The following is a 27,160-nucleotide window of genomic DNA, read 5'->3' as shown; positions in this document are numbered from 1 at the left end:
AAGGAGGGGGCTTTGTAGAAAACGAAGCGTTTGAGAGAGGCGGGGCAGGAAGGACCTACAATAATGTACAGTATTTGAAAAATAATGTGTTTTTTGAACATTAAAGCATGTCAACATATTCTGTTACACCAAATACACAAAATAATGATCTTTAAAAAAGCATCATATGACCCCTTTAAAATATTTTCTTTTCTATTTTCAAAGATGAAAGAAACAGGTAAGGAATATTAATGTTATCTAAAATAAAACAAACCATAAAAATAGTTACTTTAAAAATAAATAAATGTTAACTGAAAGAAAAGATATATTAAAAACCTTTTAATATTCCAGATAGCTGCCAAGGAAACATTTCTCATTTTCATTGTTTAACTTGATGTACTAATATAACTAAAACTGAAATAAAATTAATAAAAACTACAGACACATAAAAAAGAATCTTTTTTTTTAAATGACAAAAATTTAAATGAAAACAAAACTTAATTCAAACACATTTTCATTGTTTAACTTGATAACTAAAACTTAAATAAAATTTCACCATTTTTGGGTGAACTATCCATTTAAGCCAGATTTTTCTAACTAATTATTAAAACCACAAGCTGTAAAAATGGAAAGATACAGTGTTATTAATTCCAAGCAAACCTGCAATTTACCCACGGAATGAATGAATGAGACCTCGACTCAGAAGTAGTGCCTGTGATTTTTACAAAGCTCACTGCTCCACCTATTGGTCATTCATTTTTGTAAAAGACCCCACAGGACGGATCGACGCCAGAATGAGAAAACAAGCTGTGAGGAGCCTTCCGGTGTGCTGTTTCCAAAAACTAAAAGACAGAGACTTTAAAAACATGTGGCCAACACACTCTGTCTGACTTCGATAAGCCGAACACGATGACAAGCGGCAAAGCTGTCCGTCAGCGAGGCACAAGACTCTCTCTGTATGCCTTCCGGCAGCCAACTGTGAGTGATTCCTGCATGGGTAATAACTCTAATTAGAAATCTATTAACCAGTGCTTGCACCAGAGCAGTAAACAGCCTGCAATTTTCTCTACCGCTGGTTCTACAAATCCAAATTACAGCACGGAGGACCTACGTTCAAATTCAGACTAATTTACAATTCCACCTTATTTTCCAATTACGACAATCTTTCTTAAGGACACAGACGAATATTACTTAATACAATTCATCATTAATATTGTTCCTTTTAGCTAATGACTACGAGAAAAGACTTCTCTGTATTCATCTAATCAGCTAAAACAGCATTACATTTAATTAGGACTGGAAAGAAAAACTCCATTAGACAGTAGAGTGAATACAAAGGCCAGCAGTAAACAAGATATATCTGTTGGGCCCTGGTCAATACGGTTTTGTTTATATTACAAGTGAATCGATTGACATTCATTGCCAGATACAACAAACAATAAAAGGCTTATTTAAAAGCATGCATTTAAGAATTAATCACTTGAATGCTTTTGTGCCCTACTCTGTTGTTAAAGGTGAAATGGGGGTAATTTGTATAATGTTAAAAAACAAATTTCAGTTCATAATTCATTCATTGATTAAATTCCAGAAGTATACAAGTGCAAAAACTGTCACTTTCAAAGATTTCTCACAACTTCATCCTAGCAGTAGCAGCAACCAGCAGTATGATTTTGGGGTGGCAGTTTGGAAACAATTTTGTTTCTTAAAATACTTTGACGTTCAGGAAAATAAATACCATTTTCAGCTTAGGGTTACAGTATGATTTTTTTTAAATAAGTCTCTTTTTCTGCATTTAGCTGATCAAAAAAACACTCAAAACAGTAATATTGTGAAATATTCAAATTTAAAACAACTGTTTTCTATTTGAATAGATTTTAAAATGTAACTTATTTCTGTAATGGCACAGCTGAATTTTCAGCAGCCATTACTCCAGTCTTCAGTGTCACATGATCCTTCAGAAATCATTCTGATTTGATGCTCAAGAAACATTTTTTTTATCATGAATACTCAAAACAGTTGTGGTGCTTAATATTCTTGTGGAGACTGCGACTTTCATAATTCTTTGATGAACAGAACATTCAAGTGAACAAAGTCTTTTGTAACATTATAAATGTCTTTACTGTCACGTTTGATCAATTTAATGTATACTTGCAGAATAAATTTCTTTTTTTCTTTTTTTTATCTTATTGACCACAAACAATACCTTAATGGTATTGTAAATCAATGGATTTTCATATATCCAAAATATTTATGAATTCTTTTCATATAAAAACAGTACTTAAAAGTTAGCCAGCCCAATTCAGCATCAAATCCTAGTGGGAAACGACTGCTGAGAATTTTGTCAGTACTGAAAACTTCTTCCTGCCCAGCAAAAAAGATAAAGAAACAGGTTTATTCTGAAACACACTTGCACCGCAGACAAGCAATTAGCTCGGTGAGGAGTTCCTGCCAAAGAAGTGTCAGAGCTGCGTGTTAGCAGAAGAATAGGCTGCCACCTCCAATAGACCAGATGGATTTCTCTCCCACTGACCCATCGAATCCACAATAGCCTACATCTGCCAACGACACATTCAGAGCAGTGCATATGGGCATTCCAGAGAGAGCCATCTCCAAAATCATTTCAGATGGGCTGAGCGAGAAAACGCATAATTACTGTCAATAAGGCCACATTCTCTTATATAAATGACACTGGAGGAGCTTGCATAAATCATGAAGAAAATACCACACCATGTGAGCGTGCTTAGTGAGAATTAATGGCATTCAGCAGGAACTTCGCCTCACACAGCTCCTCCTCTGATGCCTGCAGCTGTCTGTCATGACCCGGGATCAGGTGACCCCAGGGCCGCTGCGCTGCCAGCAAACAGTCTACCCATGGCCGGCCACAACAGATAGAGTCAGACTGAGTCATTGGGTACCCCCAAGGATCCAGAGGACCTCATCTCTCACCCTGAAGCCGATAGGACAGCTGTGCGTAAGCAAGCATCTTAAGCAAGAAACAACAAAGACAGAGGTTGACATTCCTATTTTTCTAAGGTTTCCAGCAGTGAACTGTGAATCACCCCGGATCAAGACAGAATGTTCTCACACGCTCACTACACCACGCACTGGGAAGTTGTAAAAACACTAATAAAACTGTGACGTTTGCACCAGGATGAGATACAAGCTAAGAAATGAGTCAGAAAACGGGATTAATAATTTCCTTGACTTTTCAGTCATGGAAAAGATTAAATACTTAGGCATAAATGTTTTGTTTTTTTTAAAGACATCAAAAATAATATGACATGATCTGAAATTATTGTTGCATTTTTATATTATTTAAAGTGCTTGAAAATTCCCTTAACGCTTTCATCTAGCATAAAATATTTAAGACATGTACATGTACTTATTTTTCTACTTTTTTTCTGAAAGAATAAGTGCTTGGTATAATGTGCAAAAAATTATAATAATAATAATACCAACCTTTGTTCCTTCATTTCCTTTCATCAGTGTTATCAATATTAAAAACAAGAAAAGTTTTTGAAAGTTTTGAGAAGTTTTTGAAAAGTTTTCCCCACCACATCGAAAAAGATCTTAATTTATCTTATTTCATTTTTTTTATCTTATTTTTTTTCATTGTTTAAATGTTAACAGGTTTCAATAAAAAGTATTATGTATTGACTTTAGTCTGATTAATGAGTTTTGAGATAAAGATAAATTATTTTTGAAAGAGAATTTATCACATAAATTAAGGAAGATTGTCTAGTAAAGTTGTGCTTCTTCATTAGTAACAATGTCAAGATATATATACTAACGATTAGCTTTTATGTGAGGAAACTAAACTGAACTGAATATAAATCATTATGTCAAGTCACAAAGTCACATATTTTATCATAGACAAAACCGTATCAATTATGATGCAAAAGAATCAGCGATATCATATGTCACAAAAGGGCACTGCAAGCAGCATTTGAAGAGTGAAGTTTCTTTTATAGACTTCTCTGAATGTGGTACTTACGGCTGCTTGTTGTCTCTTCAGCTTATCTCTGTACTCCTCAAGCTCCAGAAGGTTCAAATCCGGAGGGAGTTTCTGTTGGGCAAACATACACAAACAGAAAAATCTGAGATTTGAGAATTTATTTTATTCTGATGGTACTATATATAAGTTTGAACACTGTGGCAGATATCCCTCACTCAGACATGGCCAAATTATCTCCAGCTCTGAAGAGCTCCATAAACAACAGCAGCTGAACAGCTCAAACAAACTTTTACTTGAGATGCAGCCCAACTTTATTATAGAGGAATAAACAAATAACACCCAATGCCCTATGCCCTATGCCCAAACAGAGAAACAACGAAAACTCAAAAGTCTGGACTCGAATAAGAGTATTTAGTTTCCTCTTGGCTGTAATTCTCATTCCATGCATGCAGATTTTGCAAGGCACCACCAAATCGAATGAGATTTCGCATTTGCAGTATGTGAATAATCCATCAATCGTTGTTGGCTGCAACCTGTGCAAACACCCCTGACTGTGTATACGTATACAGTGCTGCTTGAAAGTTTGTGAACCCTTTAGAATTTTCTATATTTCTGCATAAATATGACCCAAAACATAATTAGATTTTCACACAAATCCTGAAAGTAGACAAAGAGAATCCAATCAAACAAAGGAGACAAAAATATATACTTTGTCATTTATTTATTGAGAAAAATGATCCGGTGTTAAATATTTGTGAGTGGCAAAAGTATGTGAATCTTTGCTTTCAGTATCTGGTGTGACCCCCTTTTGCAGCAATAACTGCAAGTAGCGTTTCTTGTAACTGCTGATCAGTCCTGCCTGCACAATGGCTTATAGGAATTTTAGCCCATTCCTCAGTACAGAACCACTTCATCTCTGTGATGTTGGTGGGTTTCCTCCTATGAACAGCTTGCTTCAGGTCCTTCCACAAAATTTCGGTCCGGAATTTGACTCAGTCATTCCAAAACATTAGCTTTGTTCTTCTTTAACCATTCTTTGGTAGAACGACTTGTGTGCTTGGGGTTTCTTTCTCCAAACATAACGCTGCTCATTTAAACCAAAATGTTCTATGTTGGTCTCATCCATCCACAAAATATTTCTCCAGTATTCCTCTGGCTTGTCCACATGATCTTTAGCAAACTGCAGACGGGCAACAATGTTCTTTTTGGAGAGCAGTGGCTTTCTTCTTGCGACTGTTCAGTGTTCTCCTGATGATGGGCTCATAAATATTAACATTAGCTAATGTGAGAAAGGCCTTTAGTTGCTTAGAAGTTAGCCTGCAGTCCTTTGAAACCTAGTGGACTTTTACACGTCTTGCTTTTAGAGTGATCTTTGTTGGTGGCCCACTCCTGGGGAGGGTAACAGTGGTCTTGAATTTCCTCTATTTGTACACAATTTTTCTGACCGTGGATTGGTGGGGTCCAAACTCTTTAGAGATGGTGGACTCTAATTTCACCTTCAAATTAACAGCTAATCCTAGAGATTCACATACTTTTGCCACTCACAGACATGTAATATTGGATAATTTTCCTGAATAAATAAATGACAATGAACATATTTTTGTCTCACTTGTTTGTTTGGGTACTCTGTGTCTGCTTTCAGGACTTGTGTGGAATTTTGATTATGTTTTGTGTCATATTTATGCAGAAATATAGAAAATTCTAAAGGGTTCACAAACTTTCAAGCGGCACTGTATATGTGTTTGTATGTATGCGTGTGTGTGTACGTATATAGTATATAGCGTGTGTCACCAAAGAAAAGTGTGACAAAAAAAATCTCTTTCGTATTTTAAAAATGCTAAACATCTTACAGATTCTGCAAGTGGCATGTAAGACAATAAGAACACATTATGACATTCTCAAACACACACCTCAAGCTCGTATTGCACCATGTCGAAGGAGTCACTGGAGAAGTACACTTCCTCTATGCTATCAATGATTTCCTGTTCTGCCTGTGGATCGGTGGGTTGTTCTCTCAATTCCCTCAGCTCCTCCTGTGGGGAGAAAAAGAGAAATGAGAATGATCATTGGCAGGGAAATCTCACTACTTCTGGAACACCATCATGGGGAAGCTTGCCGCGCAGCTAAAAACAGAGTTTGAACATTGATTATTTCTCACATCTGGCTTATAGCCAAGCCGAGTGCAAAGATTAAGTGGTCTTAGCACCCATCCCTGAGGAACACCCTTCATGAACCTTAATGAGGATCAGCACAGGAGCATCAATTTCACTCAAAACAGCTTGAAGAAACAAAGTCGTCCACTTTTCTTTGAAGAGGGGTGCTGAGAGGCTCATTACGCATGATTCACATGACGTGATGCAATGTGGTTAAAACAGCTCCACGACCAAGACTGAGAAACTTACTAATCCATACTGAATTACAAGAGCAGATGTGGAGGCAACGTTTAAAAATCCTTTAATTACAGCCGTCAGCCAAATTCACAGAAAGCATTCCAAATCGATAAACCACTTATTCATGTTTGACACTACTGAAAGAACTCAGAGTTGGACACTTGGTAATATATGATGGATCTTCCTATAAAGGCTGCAATTTGATGTCATTGAGATAGAAGCTAAGGAATTATTTGGCCTGAAAGCCTTTAATCTCCTCAAAGACACATGATGCAGCGTGGATGCGGTGCAGTCTGATGTAGGCAGCGCTGTGAGAGAGCGTGGGTGAACTCACTGAGGGACGGCACCGGCATCAGCATCCGCAGGGGGTGGGGTGGTATGAGTCATTCTCCACTGGTATGCGCACAGCAAGAACAAAAGACAAAATCCTTTGGCTCACTCGTTACCATTAGGCCTTAAAGACACCTTGAAATCAAAACTAGACATTTGAGGCTGTTAGTCAAAGTCTAAAGCCCCGTTCACACCAAGAGCGATAACTATAAAGATAACGATATTAGCGTCCATACCAGCGAACGATATCATCTGTTTATTCTAAGCGCACATGCGTCTGCCGCTTTAAATTCTCGAGCTCGTTACAGCAGGATGGATTCTGATTGGCTGTCAGTGTTTTATCGTTCATCAGCTGGAAAAAAATCGTTTTGAAAGTGATCACAATGATATCGTTTCTCTGTATCGTTATCGTAATAGTTGTGGTGTGAACTATGCTATTCTTTAATACTGAGAACGATTTTTAGAACTATATCTTTATCGTTATCTTTATAGTTATCGTGCTTGGTGTGAACAGGCCTTAATAGCTTTGAGGTCATCAATATATTTTCACGTGTGCTCATAAACAGTGACAAAATGAACCTAATTCTTTAATTATGAAAACTTTTTTGTCCATTACAGTAATTTTTAAGAACCTTTTTTTTTTTTTTAAACTATCATTCAAATTTATCCACTTAACCATTTTTTCCTAATATTTAAAGATAGCAATATGCTGAAATGTTAATTAGGTTATACTTTCTATTATTTTGGACCTTTCCACTACCCAAATTGCCTTCAATAGTACATTTAAACAGAACCTCCCGCCCTACTTTTAACCAAGGGTCAAATTTTACCCTACCATTAAAATTTATTAATTTCATAATTACTTTAAACATTTAAAGTTGAGTTAAAATTCAAATAGTTATTAAATCAATTTAAAAAATAATAACTAATTAAAATAAAAGTATAATTTTTATTACAATATTTTTGGGAGTAACACAATGAGTAAAAGGATATGAAGAACTACTTTGGGACACAACTACACCAAAGTCAATCATTTTTGCACTTGCAAATAACTTGCTTATTTTATAAATACTTTAAGCTACTGTAGAGTATAGAATAATTTTCTCATCTATCATAGAAAATCCATTCCACCCTCATTATAGCAAACTATTTGTTTCAGTACTACAGGTGTTTAAGAAAATGCTGCAGTGGTTTTGGTGCCTTGAAGAGTTTTAGTAGAAAATAACAGCTTTTTTCCCCCTTGGGGGATTACATATATATTTATATAATCTTAGTATGTGTGGGCATGCGAATGTGTGTGCGTACCCTGCTTGACAGGAAAATATCCACTCTGTGGGAGAGATAGCTCCCAGGAGGTTACAGAACAGTACGTGTGAGGGGCTAAATCTTAGAAAACGTTGCATATTTCTGGGTCAAATTTGATTTATTGATCTACTAAAAGCTGCATAACATCCTGAAAGGCCAAAAGTGAAAGACCATAATTGGTTCTAAAAATGCGGTTTCACAATTTTTTTAAATGGGTATTTCTGTAAAACAAAAAACTTATGCAAAACCAGAAAATGTGGTCTTTATATCATTTTCTTTACTGAAATCTAGTGATGTGCATGATCAACTGTCTGTCAGGTACTAGTGAAAATATTCAAAAACATCTTCTCGGATTAATTAATTTTACCACAGGCGCAATAAAAAAAAAAAGGCCTACTTTCCTACTGAATCCCTCACCTAAATCTCACCATTAGTTTTTTAGCATAAGTTGCATAGGTTTTGGAGTTAGCTTTAAAAATATTATTAGGGATTTGTGAAAAAATTAAAAACATACATATCACACTCATCACTTTTAATGTACATTTTAAATTTGTACATCACTCCACTTTTCTACAGTCTTATGTTAATTTCTTCCCCACTCATCATCATGTAATATAAATTTGTGATATGAATTCTGAAACGCAGCAAAATGCGAAACTTCTTTGCATGAGTTTGCGTTTCCGGTCTCCAGCATTTGCATTCATATGAATGGAAGTCAATGGAATGAGAAGTATACGTGACAGCCCCTTTAATCGGCTTTCTTAAATAGCAACAAATTAGGTGAGAATGTAAAGTATTGCAACAAATTAGGTGTGAATGAAGTCCACGATTTGACCAGATGAGATTGAAAACATCAATCATTTCCCACCCAAACGGTCACTTGGAAAATAAAACGAAAACTCTGCCACTCTAATTAAAATGATCGCCAAGCCTTTGTTCAATTATCTTTCCATCCCATGTAGACTGCCAATGTTTACCTAAATTAACACCTCTTGTCCTTTTATTCCCTGCACACAGACGGAGACGAACGGGAGTCTATTTGCACATAAAAGTGTGACTCAACGTGCTATACATCAATCAAAGCTTAGGATGAGTGAACTGAAGGGTTACTGAATGATGCTGATCAAACGCAGGAGAGAGTGTGATTTAGAATCATATTAAAAATAACAATGAGCCTTTGTTCACATGGACTGAGATGAGAGAGAGGAGACGGACAGCTGTTGCTGATGTCAGATCTGCAGCAAGACGTGAGTGAACCCGACCCACACTACTTTGTAATAATACTCTGTACCTGCTTCAGCTTTTATTTGTGAGATCTTTACAAATAACAGACTCCATTAAAAATCATCTAAATCTTCCAGGCTGCAATATGCATGAAAAATGGGAGGGAGAGAATAGTTGCCGATTATGAATTTATATGTGGTTGTAACCTCCAAAAGCACACCCACGCTTAAGAATGAGTCATCTTATGAATAATATTCGACATTTTACAACATGCTCTGCATAATATGATGAGGGCAATGACGACATTAGTCTAATGACGTAAATAAACTGTATAAATGTTCATTAATCTTTACAGCAATTCTTCAAGAGGCATTCAAGACTGCTCGATAACGCCTTAATTATGTGATTATTACGCCATCTAGAGGACACAGGACACTGCGCAGAAAAAAATGGGTTCCAGCCACTCAAAACATCTCAAAAGAACATTTTTCCATAGTTAATATCCTGTTATTTGACATTTGACAAGTTAAAATTACAAAACCTTTTCAGGGAAAATCTCAAAGCCATACAGCGGAAATGACAGGACATTTGTCAAGCACACAAGTCCCAAAATGAGCACTAGCCAAGAGCTAAAGTAGAGTAAAAGCTGGCCTAAAAAAAATAAAAAATAGTCACTGGCCAATTGGCTTATGACACTGCAAAACAACACATGATTTAAAACATAATATAAAAGCAATATCTGAACCAAATAAAACAAATAAAAAATCAGATATATGGTCCATTAAATAAAACTCAGCGCCTGTCAAACATCTTCAAAAATGTTCATCTCCTCTTAAGTTTTAAAATGTGTTGATTCCTGTAAACATAGACTATATATTCTTTTTTTTTCCTCTGATATATAAAATACAATCAAATTTGTTAAAAAAACAAAATGTAAAAATGTTAGCAAACAAATAAAGAAAGAAAATTCTTTCAAAATCCTTCTTGTGATGCCCTGAACTGAACAATGTCTTGTTTACTTGTTAAAAGAAACTGTTAAAAAATAGGATGCTCCCCCCAAAATTTTAGCTTTCAAGAAAATGATAATTTGCAGACAAATCTATTTTTCCCCGCACACAATCCTCATTAATGGTAGCTATTTTGAGGGCTAATCCATCATTTTCCTGTACACGCTATGGACAGACCTTTCCTTTCAATGATCAAACACTTTCTCACTGCCTCAGTCGTTTCAGGAAAATTTCAAAAGTGTTGAAACAAACCCCACCGGGATCTAAGCCAGATGGTTCTGAAAATAATTTTCTGAAGTACGTGTAACATAAAAAAAAAATGACAGTAACAACAAACACTCTCTGCCGGTGGGTAAGAGTCTCCTTGATTTGGGTTATGTCTGCAATAACCAGGGATTAAAAGTAAAAAGTGTCAGCAGAAAATATCAGAGCTGCAGTTGAGACAGAGTATACATCGAGCACTAAGATGACCTTAGAAACCTACAGCCAGAAGATCTAAAAGGCCAGGGGTCTAATCACAGAAAGGTCCTGCTGATTTAATGCACCTGTGAGGTAGCGCTAGAACCAATGCACTGGACCATGACCAGCGTACATCTATCTCACTGAATGAAGGTCATAATGCAACTCAGTGGCACTGCTGCACTAAGGCTCAGACAAAGTCTGATTAACTTTTTTATACTCTCTCCTATATTTTACAATTTCAGAAACATGTTACATGGGAATATAGCTGAAATATAATTTCACAAAGCTCAACATAAGACGCATTTATTCAAATATTCATATTTTACCTCTTTCGCACTATGATTAATACCCAAGAGGATAAAACTCAGGTTATGTTCTGCATATTTTCTACATTTCACAGAAAAAGGTTATCATGTAATCCAGACCTAGACTGTAATATACGAGAAGGATTGATTCATCCAGTCAGTCAATAAAGACATTTTTCAGCAGGCATTTGAAACCTTCAAATATGAGTGCTGGGATGCATCAAAAAATCTACACAGCAGCCTAACAAAATCCATTCACAAATGTGAAAGCTTAATTCAGAAACAGTACAGGTTAGGTTTGAGTCACCTTGCTGGGGGTCCTGAAGCTCTCCACTGGGCTCATGTCAACCACACTCTCCTGGGGACTCTTCAGACCCTGGCAGAGAAAAGAAACAGTAAACTATAAATATTAGGCAGCGATTTATGGGGATGGGGGTGTTGGGATCCTTAAAGCAAGAGTTTTCAATATTTCAAATGCAGTGGACCTCCAACTGTGACATTCTTCATGCAAGGGACTCCAAAAAAAAAAAAGAGTGCATTAAAGACCCAATTTATACTGTTATAAGTACATATGAAATATTATTTGGAAAATATTTAGGCTAGTTTATTATTAAATTACATTGTTTTGTTTTAATATTGCACTGTACTATTGAATTTATTTATTACCGGTTTAAATATTTATTTATTTGAATTAAATGCTCATTATATAATTCAGTTTAATCTTATTTTATTATTTATTTATACAATTTTACACTATTTTTCTGTAAACCTTTACACAGACGACCTAGCAATCCCTTGCGGCCCCCTAGGGGTCCCCAGACCCCTGACTGAAAGCCATAACCATAAAGTATACATTCGTATTACATATGAGCAGATTATGTTACAATTAGGGGTTTAAATGTTTCAGTAACCACAAAAAAATTATACTACAAGCTAGTAAGAGGGGCGGGCGTATTCTTCCCAAGTTGAAATCAGACTCTTGCAAGAGGAAAAAAAAATCGCGTTTGCTTGGAGATGTAACTATAGCAACAGCTTGGACACTTTTTGGGATCATTAAAAATATTGAAAACATGAATACAGCCACTATTCGACACTTCACTATAGATTTACATAAATCTAACAAATTTGGGGTACCAAATTTGGCTGGGGAGCCATTTATGTTGCGTAAGTTGAACTTCAAATGATCACAGCCCCAAGCCTTATAAATTCTTAAAACGCAAGAAAAAATATTGTATAATTCGTATATAGAAATAACCATAAATATGAGCAATAATCCACCTGACAGTGCAGGAGCTCATATTGCACAACGACAAAATACTGTTAACAACACACAGCCTACGTTTATAATCTTAACGTCTAGACCTATCTATAACCGGCTTAAAAGGGAGTTTCTTAATTGAGCTTGTTTATTGATTACGTACATCTGAGCATTATGAACTATGAATTATGATCAAGAGCTCACCACCTTTTTATTTATCTATCTTTTTATTTATCATTCAGATATTTTCGTCAATTATTCCAAATGCACTGATTAAAATCGTTATGATAACATGAGAATAATGTGCAGATCTCAACAAAATATAAGCTGTTTTTCAGTTTATTTGTGTTTTAGCTAGCAGGCTAGCTTATTTAAAATGCTTCCGGATCCGTCAATGAAATCAAGAAGCAGACTGATGTGAGATGAGAAATAACCAACCTGACGGGCCATCAAAGACTTGATTTTCTGCATCGTAGAGTTGAAAACACTAAGCAGTAAACGCGATGTATCCTATGGTCTTTTTCTGTCAAACGGCGATTCAGTTCTTGCAGTGCTAGACAGGTACCATGTTGCACTGTTGGACTCACGTGACAGGTGGCTAGTGCAGCATGGGATATGTAGTTCCTCTGAATAGCATAATAGCATAGCGCTTTCGGTTTAATGCCAGAAAACAGCAGTAGACAAAAACTGTTATTTATTTTTTTTACCATTTTGTTGTTTATTTGGCCACCAGTTTTCGTTATCAATTTCAATGCATTGGAATGCTTTGTCTCAAACATGTTGACAAATTTCAAAACCCAAATCCCTCTCAATTGAATTAAACCCTCCCTTTCTTTAAACATCCCTGAAATTCACTGCTGACAAAAACTGTTAATGGACCCTTTTCACAAGACTGTGATGACGCGTTTAACGGTCATCAGCATCGTAAATCCTCGAAAGTTTTTCATATATATATATATATTTTTTTTAAATGTACGTACATTTATAACAATATTCTTTGTATTGTATCACCTTTGCATCAAATTACAAAAAAAAACAGAAACAAAAAACGCTAATGCGAGGGTGTTTCTAACATAAATATACCGGTGTATACATATCTATGATTTCTAATGCAGCGTCTATGGGAGGGATGGTAAATTTGACATCGTTCTCTCTTCTTCTGACTGCCCTTATCAGTCTCTCTCAATTTTTTCCCTTTTATTTAAAGTCATGAAAACACTATCGTGGAGTTTTTCTTTTGCTATTTGAGCAAATGGGGATGCAAAAAATATATTTGTGGTACTCTCCCATTCACCGCTCTTCAAGTTAACCCAACTATGACGACTTCCGCTGCTGAGAAACCCAGAAATGTGAAAACGATTCGTATGGATATTAATATTATTTTGTCATATTTATGTTGTTGTTGTTTTTTACGTGGCACTCTCTGAAGACTACGGTTCTCCTGCTTATTTGTTTTTATCGGTTTCACATTTAAAGCAAATAAGAAATCTGACATGCCTCTGAGAAAGCAATAATATTTGTATAATGGGGTGTAGAGACCATTATTAGATATTTCCATATTTCTCCTCCAAGCTTTTTGAGAGATAATTAAAAACAAAACATTTAAGGTGTCTACTAACTTTTCCGTTTCTAGACACACACACAATAAAATTTCCTTGCACTTGAGGTCCAACAGACACATAACATAAAATGAGTCAAGAATTCTTGGAACAGGCCACAAAACCTCATTTGTTTTGGGCTTTTACATCTCAGTTCAGAGAAAGGTTTACAGCTAAATATTTGCTACCTGACAAAAATATTCTATAGCGTGGGTGTTTGAGACGAGCCCTTCCAACTGGCTGTTCATGCTGATGTGATCACACATAAGAGAGCAAGTGTTTCTCAATAAAGCACAGCTGATATCACTGAAAATTTCCCTGTCAAATAAGGGAGTGGCACCTCCCTCCAGGCAGCTGAGCTGTTGATATAATGCTTCTGCTTTTCCTTTGAAACAGAGAAAATAAACACATAGTCATATTATAAATCTTCCTTTTATAAAGCACTGTATGTTTGTTCCAGTAATATTGCTGATTATACCAGACAATCCCACTACTTGAAACACCCAACAGTGCTTACCTAAATTAAAATTATCCGCTTAATATGTGCGCAGAAAGACCCAATACAATACTTACCAAATTTGAATATTCATCTTTTAGAAATTTTAGACATTTCAACATGCACAAATAAGCGAAAAGAGACTCATAGAGGCAGCATTTTCAACAACATAATATTGTCAGAGAGCTAAACTCGAAAAAGTAAATCAACATTTTAAAAACATTTTAAATGTATTTTATTATATCTTACATTTAATTAAAGAAAAGAATGCAAAACTATTTGTAAAACCTTTATTTTAAAATCCATCTGTGTTTAAACAGGTTTGAACAGGTGCAGGTGCAACACATAGACAACAAAACAGACAGAAGAAGATGTCTGTTTTATATTCAACAAACTGCTACCCATTAAAAGAATGGAACGGGCATGTGGCATCTTGAAAATGTAATGAGCAATATTACAGAATACGCTGCAGTGTGCAAAAAAAATACAGGTTCATAGTACAAAATGCATACATCATATTTACATTCATAATGCAGGAACAACAACAACGTTAGATGATGACCGTATTTATATATAAATACTCTCAGCTTTTCATTAAGCATGTTGCTACAGAAACAAATCTCATAGTTCTCTTATATATTCTTTTTAAGACAATAAAAACTTCAGTGCCCAGCACAAGTTTATAAATGTATGATTTTCAGACCTCAAGTAGTATAAAAACGAATAACTGTAAAACAAAAGAAGTGCGTAAAACAAAACGTGTGACTGTAGAGAGAAAAATTGGCAGGAAAAAAATAGTGAAACTCCTTTCATCTTTACATCCGTGCGCTCATGACTATCCACCTCTCTCATTTCAAAAGACTCAGTGTTGGAGTTTCAGGCACATGTTTGATGACATCATAGATGGTGGTATGCAAATCTTTGACTGAATCGAGCCGTGCCAAAGACCTGCAGGATGCCTGGAAAACACCGAGAAGAAATATCAAACAGTTCTGGGGCAAAACTGCTCATGCAAAATAGCAAGTGACTATTATTTATTAAGTTTTTTTTTTTCTTTTTTACCTGTGTCGAGTCCATTTTCCCAGGTACAGAGACAAATTCATAAATGCCAAAGTCTTCAGTTGCATCTTCATGACCTGCGAGTATATTAAGCAGATCGGTGAATACATATCATAATACAAAGCTAAATTTTTTTGTTATTTGTAATAACCTAATTAGCCATTAACTTCTATTGTGATACATATTATGTAATGTATTTAAAGCAATTTGTTCCCACACTAATAATTAAACGATGTATGAGTAATTTTTACCCACCCTTTTTAGTTCACTAGCACACAAGTCATTGATAATATACTATGTATTTTCCAAAGAGAGTGACTGTGTGCATAGCCAGCAAGGTGGAAAATATGTTTATAGTGTATGCTGACAGAAAGCAGGCAGATATGATTATAGCAGTTGTGATGTTAATGGGCTTGGGGAATTTGTTTGCACAGCGAGGTAGTGTACACATCACAGGTATAATATAGTCCGCCACATGCAGTAAACCTACCAGAGCGGTGCAGTCCTCTCTGCTCTGTCATTGGCCTGGAGGATAGGATCAATCCATCAATGATGTCACATGAATAAATAAATGTGTCATATATTTCTCAGATGTTTGCATAGAAAAGAAATATATTCTTACCGCCTGTAGATAGTCTTTATCACTGTAGAAAAGGATAAAACAATCAATTAAAATGATTTCTAATGATTTTAAATTATTTAATTTAAATATAATCTGATTTAAAAGATTAAAGACCCCTTTGAAATCAGTTGAAACTGTTTTTTGTCCTGTAAACTAGGGCTGTGCAATTAATCGCATGCGATTATCATGCGCATCTCGTCAGTAAAGCCGGTTCTGTGATTAGTAGTAAATCACCATCACCTGTTTTCAGATGGAGCGGCATTTAATACACAGAGCCGTAGTTCACTGACAAGCTACGCAATAATAGGCGAATGCGATTCATCTGTGATTATGAACGCGATATTGCCTAATTGCCTAATTGTCATTAGCAACATGCTTAATGAAAAGCTGTAAAATGTAGTAAATGCTGCTCCATCTGAAAGCGGGTGATGGAGATTTACTATTAATTTACTTTACTGATGAGATGCACATGACAATCACATGCGATTAATTGCACAGCCCTACTGTAAACTGATGTTTTATTTTTGTTTTTTAGACTTTAGACTTTAGTTAAAGGGGATGAGTGACGTACTCATTCTAGAGAGTTTTTGCTTTTTTACCCATGTATATCCGGTAAAAGTGAATTTTGACAACATTTAGGAGTGCACTAGCATACAGATGGCAAACACACAAAGCTTTAAAGGGGTCTTTAAACAAATGATTTAATAAATAATTGATTTTGTTCAAATGACATATTATTAAGGTGATGCCTGAATATCTTTAAAAACCAAAATGATATCATACTTCTTCTTGGATGGCAGCTCTTCCTTAGGAGCACAAACATCATACACACTATGATGACGACTGAAGAGATTGTAATGAAAGTCAATGGAGACAGCGCACTTCCTTCCTGGCTATATTTTGCTTTTCCTGTAAACAAATCAATATCAGTGTTACTTACATTGTATATTTTAAAATAAAGAATTTCTGGTGTGATCTTCATCTTTAAACTACCAAAAACCTGCATTGCATGCATGCTTGCATTTTTTTATTCTGTATCCACACTGAACCAAAATTCACTGCCTGTAACAACATAAACAATAATGACATGTGCCAGCCCCTATTTACTTTCCAGTGGAACAGCAAGACTTAATCACAGGTGGGACAGATTTGCACTTAGCAACTGGGGAGAAAAAAAAACAGCTTGCCACGACCATGCAGATTGACAATGGATGGAACAAAGGAATAACAAATAGGTTAGATTAACTTAAAACACTAAAGCCAATAACCATTTTTGTCATTATTATTATTGTCATTGATATTAAATATATTTTGTATTATTACTACTACTAAATATTTAACAATATTATATATATATATTTGTAGTAGTAGTAGTAGTATTTAAGCTTCAATAATGTCAATCTACTTTGATTTGATTAGGTCAGAAGAATTTAATAAAATAATTTGAAGGTTAATTTTGAAACGAGTTATTATTTTGGCATGAGGAGGACTAATGTGCAGATTTAAAACAGTGACTGCAAACATACCTTTGCCAATACTGGACATCACCAGTGTGAACTTGGTCTCGTCCTGCTTCTTAGTCATATTGTTGAATGCCCTGCACAAGAACTCTTTACCCTGGGGTAATTCATGCGGCTTCACTTCAAACCGTGGTCCAGTCATGAGAACCTCTGAGCTGTTCTTTGTCTTAGAGATCCAGACGCAGGTGTTGGGAGGGTTGGAGTCCGCAATACACTCAAAAAAGACCAGTTCCTCCGGGTTCACCATGAACACCCCTTCAGTTTTCAGACCTTGTTCAGAATTTACTGCCAAGTTATAAGGCCCGTCTGAAAAATTTGGTAATGTTACAAAAGCTTTATTAGTAGTTTCTTTTTTTAAATTCATTTAAAAAATCATTGGAATTTTCTATTACTTTGTTTTAGTTCTATTACTATTAATAACTAGAAATTAGACATTTTTCAGGTGGTCATGTAATTTCAAAATTGCAGCCCCCATGAGGCAACCCTTTTTATATCAAATAAATCAGCTTTTATTAGGCTACTGATATCAAATACTATTAATTTCTTTAGAGGTGCAACTTTTTTAATGAGGGAAAAAATTACGTTTTGCACCTCTATTAGCTTAATCCACATTCATATTTCAGATCGACTTTTGCTAAATTACATGTCAGGACAGATCATGTTTGACATCTGACTAACAATGCAAACAGCAGGTAATTCTCAGGCTGCAGGAGGAACCTGCTGGACAGTGTGCAATAACGAAGCAATGATTTACACAAGGGATGATAACAGATGATAAATGAGCTTTAAGTCAGAAAGCATAATAGATACTCACAGAACACAATGAGTTCAACCGGTTTGCTTAGCTTACTGCTAATGTGGTTTTGGGCCTCACAAATGTATTGACCAATGTCTTCTTTCTTGACAGGGTTTATAACAAGTGTCCCATAATCTTGTGAGAATGTATGCCGCTCACTTGGTCCAACCACCATGTTGTTTTTTAGCCATTTGTACTGAACATTTGTCCCATGTTCAACAGAACAAGTCAGCGTCACATTGTCCCTGTCTTCCACCAGTTCTGATTCTGGGGTCTTACTAATAACGGGGATGGACACAGGCACTGGGAGCAGAAAAGACATTAAATTAAGTACTTGCAAGAAAATAAATCTGGTATGTATACATGGAAGCTCGCTTATATCTCAGGGGGGGATCTTATTTTTAACGTAAGAGTGGGTGTGGCCATTTCTAACTTGAATGATCACGGCTTCCGATGTCATTTGTATCCAGTTATTTTAACTGTACAAAAAAGTTAGTTATGCTGCTTAATATTAGAAACTGACATTTGTTATCATATTATTTAATATATATTATTGGTATATTATTATGGTTCTAGCACAAACAGTTTTACTGTTTACTAAACTTTTTACTGTTATTTTTCTAGTTATTCACCAGTTTTCACCTGAAGTCTTACACATTCATAGAAAATAGCTCACTTTTGCGTTGAAAAATAAGGTGAATAAAGTCACAATTGTGAGATACAAAGACACATTGTGAGTTAAAAAGAGAAACAAAGTCAGAGTTGAGCAACATAAAGTTCAAAATGTGAGATAAAAAGTCACATTTTGAGTTTAAAGGGGTCATATGATGTTGCTAAAAAGAACATTATTTTGTGTATTTGGTGTAATGAAATGTGTTTATGCGGTTTAAGGTTCAAAAAACATTATTTTCCACATACTGTACATTATTGTTTCTCCTCTATGCCCCGCCTTTCTGAAACGCGTCGATTTTTACAAAGCTCATCGTTCTGAAAAGCGAGGTGTGCTCTGATTGGCCAGCTATCCAGTGCGTTGTGATTGGCCGAATACCTCAAGCGGGTGATGGAAATGTTACGCCCCTTACCATACTGTGACTCCGTGTCCCGGCGCGATGTGACAAAACCAATAAAACCCATTATAAACGAGGCATTTGTTGCATCCAGTGGGGACATAATTACTGATTATAATGACTCATACTGTCTTTTTACGCGTTGCGTTGCATCGTGCCGCGTAAACAAAACCATGTCTGCATTTGTGATCGGAGAAATGACAAACAACAAGCGCTACTCTACACTGCTCAAAACTCGTGTTTGAATCATCAGTGGCAAATCCTTTAAATATGAAAATGTACTTACAGGCTGTGAGTCAGCATTATTTGTCAGCATCATAGACTGTATAGGGTCAGCATGCGCGGCGAAGTGGAAACAGGGGAATTGAATTAAACGGAACACCGTCATTGTAGGCTACTCTCCCAGGAAACGAACGAGGCCTTTTAGGAGGGCGTGGACAAGTCTTAACTTTTATAAAGAATATCTCTTTGGGTTTTAAACTTTAGTCTTTGCAACTTTAGGGATCTTATCTATTCACGAACAGCTTGTAACACTCCAAAGAGAAAGGAAAACTTGAAATCGCATCATATGACCCCTTTAAAAGTTACAATTACACGAAACAAAGTCACAGTTGTGTAATATAAAGTTAAAAATGTGAGATAAGTAGTCACATTTTGAGTTTAAAAGTTACGATTACACGAAACAGTCACAATTGCACTATACAAAGTTCAAAATGTGAGAAAAAAAGTCACATTGAGTTTAAAAGTTGCAATTACACGAAACAGACAGTTGCGCAATATAAAGTTCAAAATGTGATATAAAAATTCACATTTTGAGTTTAAAAGTTGCAATTACACGAAACAAAGTCAGAGTTGCGCAATATAAAGTTCAAAATGCGAGATAAAAAGTCACATTTTGAGTTTAAAAGTTACGATTACACGAAACAATGTCACAATTGCACTATATAAAGTTCAAAATGTGAGAAAAAAAGTCACATTGAGTTTAAAAGTTGCAATTACACGAAACAAAGTCAGAGTTGCGCAATATAGATCAAAAAGCGAGATAAAAAGACATATTTGGAGTTTAAAAGTTACGATTACACGAAACAATGTCACAATTGCACTATATAAAGTTCAAAATGTGAGAAAAAAAGTCACATTGAGTTTAAAAGTTGCAATTACACGAAACAAAGTCAGAGTTGCGCAATATAGATCAAAAAGCGAGATAAAAAGACATATTTGGAGTTTAAAAGTTACGATTACACGAAACAATGTCACAATTGCACTATATAAAGTTCAAAATGTGAGAAAAAAAGTCACATTGAGTTTAAAAGTTGCAATTACACGAAACAAAGTCAGAGTTGCGCAATATAGTTCAAAATGCGAGATAAAAAGTCATATTTGGAGTTTAAAAGTTACGATTACACGAAACAATGTCACAATTGCACTATATAAAGTTCAAAATGTGAGAAAAAAAGTCACATTGAGTTTAAAAGTTGCAATTACACGAAACAAAGACAGAGTTGTGCAATATAAAGTTCAAAATGTGAGAAAAAAGTCACATTGAGTTTAAAAGTTGTAATTACACGAAACAAAGTCACAGTTGCACAATTTAAAGTTCAAAATGAGAGACAGAGTCAAATTTTGAGTTTAAAAGTTAAAATCACATGAAGCAAAGTCACAGTTGCGCAATATAAAGTTCAAAATGTGAGATAAAAAGTCACATTTTGAGTTTAAAAGTCGCAATTACAAAAAAACTAAATTGCGCAATATCACATGGCACATAGCAAGATTTAGTCACTGAAATTTATTAAATCACATTGGGGGGTATAAAGTAAACTGTGAGAAATTAAATCGCCATTGTGAGGTATGAATCACAATCTTGTTTGGTTTTACTCTGAGAAGAAAACAGCTTCCTATCAATGACAGTTTCACAAGATGTTAAAAGCATTAGTAACAAACTCTACATCAATAGCTGTAATAAATGAGATCCCTCATAACACTCAAATGTTCTTACCGCTGACTGTGACTGTCACTCTTTTTGTGGCAGCAACTGGGCTGGGAATTCCTGGGAAGACGATGTTGATCTGCAGCTCATATTCCCCCTGTGTCTCTTCATCCAGATGGTCAAATTTTAGTGAGACATCAGGCAAACTGAGTGCCGGACGGTTCGTTAGCCGCAGATTTGGGATGGCATTGATGTTGTCGAAAGTGACCAAAAGAGTGTTATTAGGCTTAATCTTGTACCAGGACCCCTGGAACGTCACATTCTGGACATCAAAATGAGTCTCAACTTTGAGGAGCATCGAGTCCCCCACTCTTCCATGCTGTGTGGGCTGCAGTGAAACACATTCAGTGCATTTAGTGTCCGTACCTGTTCAAATGAGTGTTAAATGGTGTTTAATGACTCATACTGTCAAAAAAAAAAAAAACACGCATATAATCAGTTTTATGTCATTTTAAAAGAGCTATTCAGTCATGACATCAATCGCAAGCTAAGTCACCATGGATTTCCTCAGGAAGTTCAAATGGGTTTTTAAGATTGGCGGTTTTTGATTTATGGTTAAAATAAGGTCACTGGACTTAAAACGACTTTCATAGCCTATTTTGTTCTATTGCAGTTCTATTAAGTCATAGTTAAAAATGTGAAGTTTGAAACCATTGTGTGCATTAGCAACACTTGATGTTAACAGGTTACATAAGGAGTACAGCTACAAGTTCACATGCCATTATATAACGATCTCTTAACAACTTGCAGTTCTCTTTTAGGCTTTAGGGCTAAAAAAAATAATAATTAAAAATAATCATTTATTATTTTAGAGGTGTAGTTTTTGTAAGTAAAAAGATTCACATCTCTTGTTAAAAAAGCATGTAATTTCAAAATGACTACTACTGGTAATCAGTAGTTTTATATTTAAATATATTTGCAATTACATATTTGAAATGTTGAAGCTTAGTACATTTAAAATATATTAATTCAAATGTAAATTTTAATAACACACTACAGGTAAAATTTTAACATAACATAACATATAATATAAATGTATAACTATTTTATGTTATAAATATAACATAATTATATAAATATAACAAGTATACTGCTTTAGAGCATGACAGAAGATTATTAAAACATAATGATTTCAAATGTACTTTAAAGTAAAACCTTTAATTATTACAAAATGCACTTTTTAAAAGTGTGCTTAAGTGTGTTAGGATTAGGAAACAGTCATTAAAGTAAATTTAGCCTTTCATTTCATGAATATTATATTATCTGCAAGTACAGGTTTTTAAGAATATACTTTCAATATTTGAAGTACACTACAAGTGCACATTCAGTACAATTAAGCACACTTCTGTGTCACAAGAACAACTGTCCATAAAGCAGGGAAGACCATCTGTATGTACACCATCAAACCAATCCAGGCCTCAAATTCTCAATATTAATGTTTTTGGTTATTTGTGCCGAAGAAACCGGCAATGTTTCTCATTAACAGTGACTCTGCTGATTAAAACATTCATCTAAATCCGTTGCTAATCTGAGCAGCTTCCCTTCTCCTGCGGTTCATTCGGACACTTCAAATTAACCGTACAAAAGAAATGTTGCAGAGTAGGACATCCCTCACATAATCTGCAATTCCAGCATGACACTGGATTTATCCACATCACTAATTAGTCCATACACAGATGTGCAGTTTAATCACCACTGCCTTTGCCCTGATCCTATACCTGCCTGAGCAAATATTGACCGGCTTCTCAGAATGAGAGTAATCAAACATCAAGTTCTCTCTAATTTGTCTGAACAGGTCCGCAAGCAAACACTCAAGCATTGCACGCACTGCCTGAAGTCATGGAGACCTGATCGCAAGAATAAAGCTCCCATGATGCTGGGAAGATAACGTACTGGACTGAACTCTTGATGTATCTCATTTACTTAAGGATAAGATTTCTTTTGCATGGATGAAATGAACGTAGGCCGTGGAGGCCCTGCTTTAACTGACAGCTGTTAATCTGCATTACGTTGCTAGGCAAGGCCGTGTGGCAGCAGGCAGGTAGGCAGCAAGCAGGTAAACAGTCTCATACTCCTCCCTCTTTATCGCTCTCAGGCCCCTTAACTACCCGGACACGGCCATCTCCACCCCCTTTACTTGCTTCTGCCGGCCTGCTGACAGCTAGTGTTGTGCATTACAACTGCGTGGCTCGTGTTGTGCACTAAATAATAAATAAAGACACCCCTATTGCACACATAAAGGGCCAGAGGGCAGATTCAGTGGAAGCAAAAAGCGTGCCTGTGTTTACGCCACACTAAGCTATGAATACATCACTAATAATTGTGCTTGGCCTGTTCTGGTCTTATTGTCTCCAAACAAGGTGAGGATTATTGCGGGGATAGCAACAGTGCACTTACTCCACCACCACAATAGGCGTTATGAATTGAGCTATTAACACCTACAAGTGAACGAGCGACTCCTTATGCGTCCCCAAACACAAACAAACATTAGACTATTCACACCCCATGATAATCCACTACGGTCATTTATGCTACCAAAATGCACATACAAATGAGTGGACTGGAAAAAGAACAAAAGCCTGACCGTGAATAATCCAACAAGCCTCGAATGTTTGTTTGTGCATTTTTAAAGCAGCATGTGACACGAAAGGCTAAATGTAGGAAGAGTCTGCCATAAGACTGTGAGTCGTATATATACATATATTACATTTTGTGTGTTTGAAATGGAATTGTGAAAACTGTAATATAAGACAACAGAAATTTTACAATCATGATAGGACAATTTGTGCTTTTGTTAAAATGTTACGAATTCCATTTAGCAAAAACAAACAAAAAAAGAAATAGCATCTCACAAGTTAACTAGAAGTAATAAAAATAGTTTGAAATGAACAAAAATATATGATTTTATACATTTTAAGGTGTATATATATATATATATATATATATATATATATATATACACACACACACACACACACATACATACATACATACTGTATATACCTTTGTTTGCTAACTGAGGTTACAGTGGGAATATATTCCACTGAAAATTTCAAAATGGAAGTGAAAATTTCCAAATGCAGGAAGTAATCGCCACGCTATTTCAGAATTACAGAATTAAAACCAAACCACAGTCCTACTCTTGAAATAATCTTAATGTGCAGAGAAGGTTGTTTTTTGCTTAAAGTCAACAGTCGTCAATAAAAAATAATAATTTACAAACAAATATTTAAATGACAAGTTTTCCAGAGTATCCCTCCATCCTATTTCTTAGATATGTACGCAACTTTGAATTACATTTTAGGTTAAATAATAAACGTTTATTTTACTGCAAATTTTAAACTCTAGAAATGTATTTAATTAGATGACATCCCAAAACATTGACTGCCTTTGGCTGAACCTCACATTTTTTGGGCAAAAAAAATATTTCTATTTAAAGTTTTAGTGTGTAACATTACTGCTGCCATTCATTTAAAAATTAATAAAAAGCATCTTACCAGGAATTATTAGAAATATGGTGGACATGAGCAGATACATAGTGACTCCAACACATTCCATTTCTGCTATATAATCTCTAGAGGCTGTGTGACAAGAAAAGGGAACTGGTGACAGTATTTGCCAGGGAAATGAGTGAAGCTAGTTGAGGCTCCTCCCACGTGCCATTTGGACACATACACCTGGTCGAGCTTCCAAAACACTGCTGTCACCCTGAGGGCCAGAGACAGTCTCACCGATACACATTCACTGCAGATATACACAGCTTAAACACAGTGTCAGATCACATGAGGAAAGTTCACTTGAACAGTTGCGGTACACACACTCTGCTACAGGTGTGAAACCAGCGCAGACTGACATTCAAGTTCCAGACAGACACAGGGTCATTCAATGCACGGACATGCAAAGTTTCGCCTGAATCCATGCATGACTTAAGAAACAAAACAATGTTTTCAAGAATCATCACACACAAAGTCGGAGCAAAGCTTGAGATAAATAGCCAGAATTTACCTTAAAAGTGTCATTAAAGTCCACAGCTAGTATTAAAATAGCACTTCAAAAGGTCATTTGCAGAAATACTACCTAATCAAAAGGTTAAAGGGGTCATATGATGCGATTTCAAGTTTTCCTTTCTCTTTGGAGTGTTACAAGCTGTTCGTGAATAGATAAAATCCCTTAAGTTGCAAAGACTAAAGTCTCAAACCCAAAGAGATTTATATATTATTTATTTCTTTATAAAAGTTAAGACTGGTCCATGCCCTCCTAAAACGCCTCGTTTAAACACGCCCCCACATGTCTATGTCACGATGTGGGAAGATTTGCATAACGCCGCCCAAATGTTCACGCCCTTAAACCGCATAAACACATTTCATTACACCAAATACACAAAATAATGTTCTTTTTAGCAACATCATATGACCCCTTTAATAATGGGGTTCATAAACCGCAGATTAAGAATAATGTATCATAGGATTAATATAAGCACTACTGTTCAAAAGTTTGGAGATATTAATAGGTTAATTCAGCAAGGACACATTAAATTGATCAAAAGTGTCAATAAAGACGATGGTGTTCTTTACAACTTTCTATTCATCAAAGAATCTGAATTTTTTTTAAAAAAATGATCAGTTTTTACAAAAACTAATATAAGCAGCACAACTTTTTTCAGCATTAATAAGAAATGTTTCGTTACATGAGTAATAAAAAATTCAAGATTTGCCTTCACAGGAATAAACTGTTTTTAAATATTTTAAATGGTCATAATATTTTACAATAGAACTGTTTTACTGTATTTTTGATCAAATAAATGCAACCTTAGTGAGCATTAGAGACTTATTTAAAAACATTTAAAGATCTTACCAACCCCAAACTTTTGAACAGCATCAGTTTTGAACTTTGCATATTAGAATTGTATGCAGTTTTACCTTCTTTTTGTGGTGTTTTATTGCATTACAATGGAGAAAATATTTATTTGATCCCCTGCTGATTTTGTAAGTTTGCCCACTTACAAAGAAATGAAGGGTCTGTTATTTTAATGGATAGAGACAGAATATCAAACAAAAAATCCAGAAAAAAACACATTATATAAAGGTTAGAAATTTATTTGCATTTCAGTGAGTGAAATAAGTAAAAAGTGTTTGGAGGGAGAGAAATGCTGACTATGACCCCAAGAACACCATCCCTACAGTCAAACACGGAAGTGGAAACATTATGCTTTGGGGCTGTTTTTCTAGGGTACAGGACGACTTCACCGCATTGAGGGGCAAATGGACGTGGCCATGTACTGTAAAATCTTGGACGAGAACCTCCTTCCCTCAGCCAGAACACTGTAGATGGGTCATGGATAAGTCTTCAAGGATTACAATGACCCAAAACATACCGCCATACTGCCAAGGCAACAAAGGAGTGGCTCAAAAAGAAGCACATTAAGGTCATGGAGTGGCCTAGCCAGTCTCCAGACCTCAATCCTATAGAAAATCTGTGGAGGGAGCTGAAACTTCGAGTTGCCAAACGACAACCAAGAAACCTTAAGGATTTAGAGAGAATCTGTAAAGAGGAGTGGACCAAAATCCCTCCTGAGATGTGTGCAAACCTAGTGACCAACTACAAAAAACGTCTTACCCTGTGCTTGCCAACAAGGGTTTCTGCACCAAGTACTAAGTCATGTTTTGCTTGGGGATCAAATACTTATTTCACTCACTGAAATGCAAATCAATCTATTATAATCTATTATAATCAATCAAGCTATTAAAACAGATGTTGTCTTTTTCCAGTAACAATTTATTTATTTTCAATTAAAAACACA

At 35.5% G+C, this 27,160-nt stretch overlaps 2 protein-coding genes across 4 annotated transcripts in view; both read right to left on the bottom strand.

Moving 5' to 3' along the window:
* Nucleotides 1-12,789, bottom strand: part of vps50 (VPS50 subunit of EARP/GARPII complex) — a 141,897-nt gene extending 129,108 nt beyond the window's left edge. For both annotated transcript variants that reach the window (XM_016530397.1, XM_016530398.1), the window contains exons 1-4: nucleotides 12,654-12,789; nucleotides 11,265-11,333; nucleotides 5,845-5,967; nucleotides 3,974-4,045 (exon numbers count right to left, since the gene is read on the bottom strand). In XM_016530397.1, the coding sequence (XP_016385883.1) occupies nucleotides 3,974-4,045; nucleotides 5,845-5,967; nucleotides 11,265-11,333; nucleotides 12,654-12,686 (297 nt within the window). In that variant the 5' untranslated portion in view covers nucleotides 12,687-12,789. The remainder of the gene's footprint in view (nucleotides 1-3,973; nucleotides 4,046-5,844; nucleotides 5,968-11,264; nucleotides 11,334-12,653) is intronic.
* Nucleotides 12,790-14,604: 1,815 nt separating this feature from the next.
* The window catches only part of hepacam2 (HEPACAM family member 2), a 13,622-nt gene continuing 1,066 nt past the window's right edge, over nucleotides 14,605-27,160 (bottom strand). Inside the window, exons 1-9 of one of the 2 annotated variants that reach the window (XM_016530407.1) lie at nucleotides 24,858-24,968; nucleotides 21,370-21,726; nucleotides 18,325-18,609; nucleotides 17,517-17,816; nucleotides 16,774-16,899; nucleotides 15,991-16,012; nucleotides 15,859-15,893; nucleotides 15,372-15,445; nucleotides 14,605-15,268 (exon numbers count right to left, since the gene is read on the bottom strand). In XM_016530407.1, coding sequence (XP_016385893.1) covers nucleotides 15,158-15,268; nucleotides 15,372-15,445; nucleotides 15,859-15,893; nucleotides 15,991-16,012; nucleotides 16,774-16,899; nucleotides 17,517-17,816; nucleotides 18,325-18,609; nucleotides 21,370-21,726; nucleotides 24,858-24,918 — 1,371 coding nt within the window. In that variant the 5' untranslated portion in view covers nucleotides 24,919-24,968 and the 3' untranslated portion in view covers nucleotides 14,605-15,157. Of the gene's footprint in view, nucleotides 15,269-15,371; nucleotides 15,446-15,858; nucleotides 15,894-15,990; nucleotides 16,013-16,773; nucleotides 16,900-17,516; nucleotides 17,817-18,324; nucleotides 18,610-21,369; nucleotides 21,727-24,857; nucleotides 24,969-27,160 lie in introns of those variants that run through there. The other variant, XM_016530408.1, reaches the window with a different exon arrangement.

The sequence above is a fragment of the Sinocyclocheilus rhinocerous genome, unplaced genomic scaffold (genome assembly GCF_001515625.1).
Source record: "Sinocyclocheilus rhinocerous isolate Xijiao unplaced genomic scaffold, SAMN03320098_v1.1 scaffold781, whole genome shotgun sequence".
NCBI classification, from domain to species: domain Eukaryota; kingdom Metazoa; phylum Chordata; class Actinopteri; order Cypriniformes; family Cyprinidae; genus Sinocyclocheilus; species Sinocyclocheilus rhinocerous.
The sequence above is the reverse complement of the archived record's forward strand: the minus strand, read 5'-3'. Positions and strand labels throughout refer to the sequence as shown.